General features: G+C 56.7%; 2 protein-coding genes across 2 annotated transcripts in view; both read left to right on the top strand.

Moving 5' to 3' along the window:
* Positions 1 to 860: 860 nt before the first annotated feature.
* RPS5 (ribosomal protein S5) lies at positions 861 to 5,861 on the top strand. Its single transcript, XM_046680634.1, has 6 exons — positions 861 to 995; positions 1,736 to 1,844; positions 4,048 to 4,257; positions 4,415 to 4,543; positions 5,558 to 5,656; positions 5,743 to 5,861. The coding sequence occupies exons 2-6, from the start codon at positions 1,737 to 1,739 to the stop codon at positions 5,809 to 5,811; spliced, it is 615 nt and encodes a 204-aa protein (XP_046536590.1). The 5' UTR covers positions 861 to 995; position 1,736; the 3' UTR covers positions 5,812 to 5,861.
* A 1,525-nt stretch (positions 5,862 to 7,386) lies between these two features.
* RNF225 (ring finger protein 225) overlaps positions 7,387 to 7,787 on the top strand; it is a 3,431-nt gene continuing 3,030 nt past the window's right edge. The window contains exon 1 of the mRNA XM_046682069.1: positions 7,387 to 7,785. Coding sequence (XP_046538025.1) covers positions 7,387 to 7,785 — 399 coding nt within the window. The remainder of the gene's footprint in view (positions 7,786 to 7,787) is intronic.

Here is a 7,787-nt window from a genome sequence, read left to right as displayed (position 1 = left end):
CCCTCATGCCATCCTGCTGGCCAGCATCGGTGTGTGGTCACAGAGATTGTGGCCTCTGGGAAACCCATGGGTGGAGTGCACGTCCCAGCTCAGCTCCAGGGTCTAGGATTATTAAGCACCAGACACGCGAGGTATGCGAAGGGCTGGCACATGCTCTCCAGGCTGGCCGCCGGGGTCACTGGGTAGGGCTGCAGAGTGGGCAGGGCACCCACCATCGTGCTGACCCCCTGCACCCCGACCCCCACACCTCCCCGCCTGCGATGACGGTACAGGAGATGCGGGGGTCGTGGAGAGACAATGGGAGGGACTCCGGCATGGGCTGAAGGGAGGGGTCAAGCGGGAAAGGGTCCCGCTTGGAAGCTCAGGCCTGCAGCCACCGCGGGCGTGCGAGTGTGGGGGAAAGGGACCCACGATTAACGCCCGCGCATGCGCGCGGGACCCGGGACTAGCGGAGGGCCGCCGTGACTACCCGACCCCACTCCGCCGCCCACGGCTGCAGCGCGCGCGTGCCTGTGAGGCGGCCGAGACCCGGGAGAGGAATGAGAGGGTGCCGAACCGGCTCCCCCTTCTCGAAGCCCGCGGCAGGTGGGGCGTGAAGTCAGCAGCTGAACAAAGCAGCGAGCCGAGGTTCTAGCCTCACTAGACATAGCGGCGTTGGCCGCACGGAGTTCTCTACGCTTGTGCCGGGGCACCCCCAAGAAGGGCAAGTACGGGACGTCGGACATCCGCCAGGCATGCTTGTGGGGCCGCTTCTGCAAGTGCGCATGCGTCGGGGTGTACGCGGTCCGTTTCGTCCTGAGGGCAACTTTACATCCTCGCTGCGGATTGGTCCGTGAACATCCTGTGTCCTTTTTGCGCACACGTCACCGCCGTTGACCCGGAAATGTTCGCTCCCGTTAAAAGCGCCGGTCCGCTGCTTGCGGCCTCTTCCTGTCTGTGCCAGGGCGGCGCGTGGTCTACGCTGTGCGGCAGAGTCGTCCGGACTGCGCCGTCAGGTGAGGCCACCGTGGGGTCGGGGGTCGAAGGGCCCCCCCAGGATCTTCTGGGGAGCCCTGGGCCGGCCCCGAGACCTGGGGCTTCCGTCTTGGGGCCTCAGCTGTCTCCGGAAAACGTGCTGAGGAAACGGGTGGGGGCGCGGAGGCAGCTGCTCCCGCCTGGTTGCTGGGCCCCGCCGCCTCCGCAGCCGTTCCTCGCGGCGGGCCGGGCACGTTGGTCAGGCCTCAGCAGTTGTACGTTGAGATGGCAGGTCGCCGTTATTCTCAGATGCGTGGTGCTCTCTCTGGTCCAGGCACGGCTTTCCCCTTACTAGCAGCCTCCTTGGTGTCCGACATGGACTGCAATCTGCGTCGACGGTGCGCAGAATTTGTGCGGTGATCCTTGACGCGTTTCCATTTGACCGATGAGGAGGCTGAGTCCAAGGCAGTTGCTTGACTCGGGGTCGCAGAAGTCGTTAATGACATTTCTGGGATTCGAACTGAGGGGGTGTGATGTCAGGGCGTGTGGCATCATCCCCTGCCCTCCTGTGGTGCGTGCAGCAGCTGTGGAGGCTTGGCCCCAGGGATTCTGCGTGACAGACGGATGCTGTTTGTTGGCAGCTGCGTGGTTTTTCTAGTATTCAAAAAGGTGGACCCAGATGATCACGGCCGTTCTTGGTTCCTCGTAACTTCCCAGTTCACGGAACGTGCGCCGGCCTGAGTCGGGTGGCTGTGCCTGGGCTGACGATTTCTGTCCCTAGGATGACCGAGTGGGAGACAGCTGCGCCTGCGGTCGCAGAGACCCCCGACATCAAGCTCTTCGGGAAGTGGAGCACTGATGATGTGCAGATCAATGACATTTCCCTGCAGGTGAGCGGGGCCTGGTGGTTGTGCTCCCCAGGTGGGGGTGGGGGCCCGCGTGGATTCTTTCAGGAGGGGTCATCTGAAACTGGTAGCTGCCCCACTAATTCAAGAGTTGAAGACATGACAGGTGAAAGAGGAATCCCTGGACTGCCACACCCACTACGTCCATTTTTCCTCATTTCCTGTTGAGAGGTTGCTACAGTCTTTGTCACAAGATAGTCCCTTCCTCAGCGAGCATTACATCCCGCAGAGGTGATGGTGGTTTTTCCTTTGGTACTAAAATACACGTAATGTAAAATTCACTACTGTAATTATTTTAAAGTGTAAGAGTCCATCGTTCTTTTGCATCCAGTTGTTCCAGCACCACTTGTTTTTTGTTGTTTTGTATATTTTTTCTTTTTCTTCTTTTTTTTTTCTTGAGGAAGATTAGCCCTGAGCTAACATCTGCCAATCCTCCTCTTTTTGCTGAGGAAGGCTGGCCCTGAGGTAATATCCATGCCCATCGTCTTCTGCTTTATATGTGTGATGCCTGCCACAGCATGGCGTGCCAAGTGGTGCATATAGATCTGCACCCGGGATCTGAACTGGCGAACCCTGGGCCACCGAAGCAGAATGTGTGAACTTAACCGCTTTGCCACTGGGCCAGCCCCAGTACCCATATTGTTTTACACTTGGCCTCATTAGGACTTTTGTGGGCCCTTCATTTTAAAAATAAAAATTGTATTTTGTGACTGCATTGGTATAAAGACAAGTAAAATTCAGGTTGGATTATGTGCATTTTTTCCCTTTTACATTTTAAAAGGAATCAGAACATTTTTGTTGCCTCTAAATAAATCATGAGATCGAGACACTATATCTGCTGGAGAATTCAGCCCTGTCTTTCACCCTGAATGCCTTGTAGATCTGTTTTCCTTCCTGGGTTCGTTGGGAGGGGCCACAAACTTAAAGGGTCAGAGGGTAAACGTTTCAGTCTTTGCGGGCCACGTGTGTCTTTGTCGCAGATGTGTTTGCTTCCTTGTTTTTCTTTATTTGTAGAACCTTTCAGAAATGTAAAAGCTATTTTTCACTTTTCCCTGGTGCTCTTTTAGGGGCTGAAGTCAGCATGCTACCAGAGTCCTCACTTGGTACTAAAAGCTGTGCAGGGCTCCACTGTGGGGCCAGGCAGTTTGACCAAACCCTCGCAAGACATTTGGTGTTTGCATTTTTTTCCTGCACAGTGAAGCACTGCGTGAACAACCATCTGCTTGCTGTTTGTGCAGATAGTTCTCTACAGGGCAGACACCAGACTGTCATGCCCACATCAGAATCCCCTGTGTTCTTTTACTCCTTACATTCGAACATGTTGTTTGTGTGTGTTCTCATACGTAAGTGATGGGGGTACGTTTCACTGTGGAACTGTCGACAGCAGTCCTCTTCATACACACATAGTTCCTCCGATTCCAACCCCACTAACATTTTTGGTGTTTTCTAGGCATTTTCTTGGGAAATGTATGTATAGGAAGGATTGTTGAATGATTCTTTTAAAGATTTTATTTTTTTTTCCTTTTTCTCTCCAAAGCCGCCCAGTACGTAGTTGCGTATTTTTAGTTGTGGGTCCTTCTAGATGTGGCGTGTAGGATGTCACCTTAGCGTGGCTTGATGAGCAATGCCATGTCCGCGCCCAGGATTCGAACGAGCGAAACCCTGGGCTGCCAAAGTGGAGCGTGCAAACTTAACCACTTGGCCATGGGGCCGGCCCCCTGAGTGATTCTTTTAAAAGGGTGGTTCTCTGGGGTGACTTTTTTCCTTTCTTTAGGGGACACTTGACAATGTTTGGATACATTTTTGGGTGTCAAATACTGAGAGTGTGCTACTGGCATACTGGATGCTGCTAAACATTGCACGGTGCACAGGACAGCCCCCTACAACAAAGAATTATTTGATCTGAAGTATCCATAGTATAGTTGAGGAACTTTCTTAGAACTGGGATCATGGCTGTAATCTTCTTACTTCACCCTCCTCCCTCCCATTATAAAGTAAGTGCTTTTCTTAGTGACTTGGTAAAGTCACTTGTTTAGGTTTTATTTTTTCCTGGCAGGCAGGAGCTCACAACCAAGCCCGTGAAGGTGGGTGGAGGCTACCCTGACTGGGTGCTCAGTCCCTCTGGTCCCTGGCCAAGGCCCCTCCTGCTCCTGACCATGGTATCTCAGTCCCCTCTCCCTTTTCTCAGGATTACATCGCGGTGAAGGAGAAGTATGCTAAGTACCTGCCCCACAGCGCAGGGCGCTATGCTGCCAAGCGCTTCCGCAAGGCGCAGTGCCCCATTGTGGAGCGCCTCACCAACTCCATGATGATGCACGGCCGTAACAATGGCAAGAAGCTCATGACCGTGCGCATCGTCAAGCATGCCTTTGAGATCATTCACCTGCTCACCGGCGAGGTAGGGTCCTGGAACCAGGCGGGGCAGGGTGTCTTTAGTACCCCCTAGAACCCAGAGGCTGCCTCATGGTGTGCCTGCAGGGTCCTCCCGGGTTTAGGGGTGAGGAGAAGGAGGGATGTGGGCCGGATGTCAAGCTCATGGCCGCCCTCTCTTGTAGAACCCCCTGCAGGTCCTGGTGAATGCCATCATCAACAGTGGTCCCCGGGAGGACTCGACCCGCATTGGGCGAGCCGGAACAGTGAGGCGGCAGGCTGTGGATGTGTCCCCACTGCGCCGTGTGAATCAGGTGGGCCTGGGGCTTTGGGCATATGTGGCTGGGCAGGAACAGCTACTAGGCCCTGCTGGAGTCCTGTCTGGGGCAGAGGCTGACAAGTGGGAAGGTTTGTCCCTGTCTGCATGTTTTACCTGGAGTGTCATTTCCTCCAGGAAGCATTCCTGGATTCCCGCCCTGTGCAGGGCAGATTCTAGCTCTGCTCTCCTGGGCTGCATTTGTGCAGTTTCATTTAGATATGTTTTTACACACTGTTTTGTGTTTTTTGTTTTCTTGGATCATTTGAGAATCAATTGCAAACATTCTAACCATTTCCCTCTTAATGCTTTCAATGAGTATCTTTTTTTTTTTTGAGGAAGATTAGCCTTGGGCTAACTACTGCCAATCCTCTTTTTTGTTGTTGTTGTTGAGGAAGATTCTCCCTGAGCATCCATGCCTATCTTCCTCTACTTTATACGTGGGATGCCTACCACAGCATGGCTTTTTGCCAAGCGGTGCCATGTCCGCACCCAGGATCCGAACTGGCAAACCCTGGGCCACCAAGAAGCGGAACGTGCGAACTTAACCACTGTGCCAGCCCCATCAATGAGCATCTTGGCAAGGATGTTCTATCCCCGCCATCACCCCCAAGGAATTCAACAGCACTTGAATATCCACTTTCCTTCACTGTTCCAATTTATGCAGCTGTCCACAGCATACCCTTCATATTCAATTCAAGGTCCAGACCAACAGCACACATTGCGTTGTATTTCCTTGTCATGGCAGGTCTCAAGTCTCCTGTCATCAGGGACCCAACTTCAGCCTTTGTGTGTGTCTACACTTGTTTTTGTGGTCATCAGTCTGATCCAAGATCTGGTGGCATGCCACCTGGGCAGTGCTGTGTGTTCCCACAGTGACTTGTCTCGGTGGGCCAGTGGATGGCAGCACGGTAGCCAGCATTTGTTGGGGTCAGGGTACTAGAGGACCATGCCCCAGCCTGGTTTGGGGACATTCTCCACCCCCAGGCTTAGCTGAGTCCTTGCTCCCTAGGCTATCTGGCTGCTGTGCACAGGTGCCCGTGAGGCTGCCTTCAGGAACATCAAGACCATCGCCGAGTGCTTGGCAGATGAGCTCATCAATGCGGCCAAGGTGGGTGAGGACACTGGCTGGGGTGGGGGGCGGTGTCTAGGAGGTGGTCCTCCAACATTCAGAACTAACCATCTGCCTCTTTGCAGGGCTCCTCCAACTCCTATGCTATCAAGAAGAAGGACGAACTGGAACGTGTGGCCAAGTCGAACCGTTGATTGCCCGACCACAGCCCCAATAAACCTGTTTGCCTTTTGGGGCAGCCCCACCCGCCTGTACCACTGTCTTTCCTTGGGGGTTGGGGGTGGGCAGGATGGCCCCTGTGTCCTGCACAGCTGCTCGAATTCCTGGCCCGTCTTTTGGCCTGTGGGCACCTGGATTCACCAGGGAAATACTCGGCTGGGGAAGCACTGCCGACTCAGAACCATGGCACCTGGGTTCAGACCTGACCACTTGGGAGTGTCCAGCAGGTGTTGCAAACGAGTGGGGTGGGGTGGTCTTGGCAGAGATGCCACTCTGGCCTGGGGTGGGGCTTGGCAGGTATCTGCCATCCTGAGAGGCATGCTACCTGGAAGCAGCCCCAGGGAGAGGAAGCCAAGGAAGGCCTGGGGTCTGGGCCATGACTGTTCCCAACCCCTTGCTGCCTAACTGGCACGGGCCATCCCTGTGCAGTCTGCTCTGGGGTCAGCCCACCTTCCACCCCCAGGATGCCACAAGTCCCATCCTCTTTGCTCTGGCCAGGGCTCCAGGCTGCCTCCCCAGCTGCTTAGGTTGTGGCTGCAGCTCAGCCCCATGCACCCTGCAGGGCCACTACCACTCCAGGTTCCTCTCACCCCACCAATGGCTCAGATGTGGAGGATTCCTGGAGGTGTCCAAGGCGGGTGGGGGTTGTGATCACCTACCCGAGGTGCCTGGACTGCCACTGCTCTGTCACCCTGTGCCACCACCCCCGACATCCGGCTCTGGTCAGCCTTGGTGTTCAGCCTGGGAGGCGGGGTGGGCAGTCAGACGGGTCTGGCGGGAACCTGGGATCTGGAGGGAGTGGCCCTGTTGTAGGCACCCTCCCTCGGGGAGGGGCCCTTAGTATCCAGCTGCTGAAAGGTGGACTGGGGTCAGAACGGGCACGGACGTGCTGGCCAGAGGGAGGAGGTGCAACAGGTAAGAAGAACCCAATGGCTAGCTTGTGTCCGTCGTTTTATGGTGGGGAGCCCCTGACCCCTGTTCTGGGCCTCCATCCTTGCTCTATCCATCTTGCTGGGCCCCTATCCCCAGGGGCTAGGGTGTCCTGCCTCCCTCATCAGCCCTTTAGATTCTGGTCGCTCCGGGGTCCCTCTGCCCAGCTCTCCCAGGAGTCCCTTTGCTCCTTTCCACATTAGATCCTTCCTATGCCTAGAGTCCCTCCGTGGTCCTGGGGTCACTCAGGTCTGGGGCCTCCCCCAAGTCTAGCTCAGGATCTGCGGTGCCCCTAGGTTAAACTCTGGTCCATCCTGGGGTGCGTCTTTGTCTCCAATCCTTTTCAGATCCCCTCTCTGCCCATCTCTCCATCCCCCCACCCCACTCCTGATCTACTTCCAGCCTGGACACCCCCCCTTCTCAGCTCCTACTCCGAGGCTTCTGTCCTCCCCATCTCATCTCAGCTCCTCCTTGGCTCTAGCCACCTCCTTCTCCCGACACTCCTACTCTGTGCTGGGTGATTCCCTCCAGAGTCCGCTCCTGACCCTACCCAGACCCTTGTCCGTTCTTCTGCTGCCACCTTCTCTGCCTGACCGCCTTTCCCCGCAGGTCTGGTCCCGATGCCCTGCCCTCGGCCGCCCTGGCTCCGCCGCCCCCGGGCCCCTCAGGGCTCGGGCCCTAGCTCCCCGGGTTCACCCTCTGCGCCCGGTTCCCCAGGCAGCGGGGAGGACGAGGAGGAGGAAGAGCGGGACGGCAGCCCGGGCTCTGGCCCCATCCTGCCCCCCGCTACCCCCGTGGAGTGCCTCATCTGCGTGTCGCCCTTCGACGGCGTGTTCAAGCTGCCCAAGCGCCTGGACTGCGGCCACGTCTTCTGCCTCGAGTGCCTGGCTCGCCTGTCTCTGGCCACGGCCGGCGGCGGCGACCCGGTGGCCTGCCCAGTGTGCCGCGCGCCCACGCGCCTGGCCCCGCGCGGCGGGCTGCCCGCGCTGCCCACTCAGGCCGGCCTGCTGCCCCGCGCCGC

This window comes from Equus quagga, chromosome 13, assembly GCF_021613505.1.
Source record: "Equus quagga isolate Etosha38 chromosome 13, UCLA_HA_Equagga_1.0, whole genome shotgun sequence".
NCBI classification, from domain to species: domain Eukaryota; kingdom Metazoa; phylum Chordata; class Mammalia; order Perissodactyla; family Equidae; genus Equus; species Equus quagga.
Note: the sequence above shows the minus strand (reverse complement) of the source record. Positions and strands in the feature narration are given on the sequence as shown.

What these genes read in the sequence shown, in the direction of transcription:
- RPS5 (XM_046680634.1), top strand. Translation starts at nt 1,737, where the DNA reads ATGACCGAGTGGGAGACAGCTGCGCCTGCGGTCGCAGAGACCCCCGAC. An exon ending in TTCACCTGCTCACCGGCGAG is followed by an intron (nt 4,258 to 4,414) that starts GTAGGGTCCTGG and finishes CCTCTCTTGTAG; the next exon opens with AACCCCCTGCAGGTCCTGGT. An exon ending in CACTGCGCCGTGTGAATCAG is followed by an intron (nt 4,544 to 5,557) that starts GTGGGCCTGGGG and finishes CTTGCTCCCTAG; the next exon opens with GCTATCTGGCTGCTGTGCAC.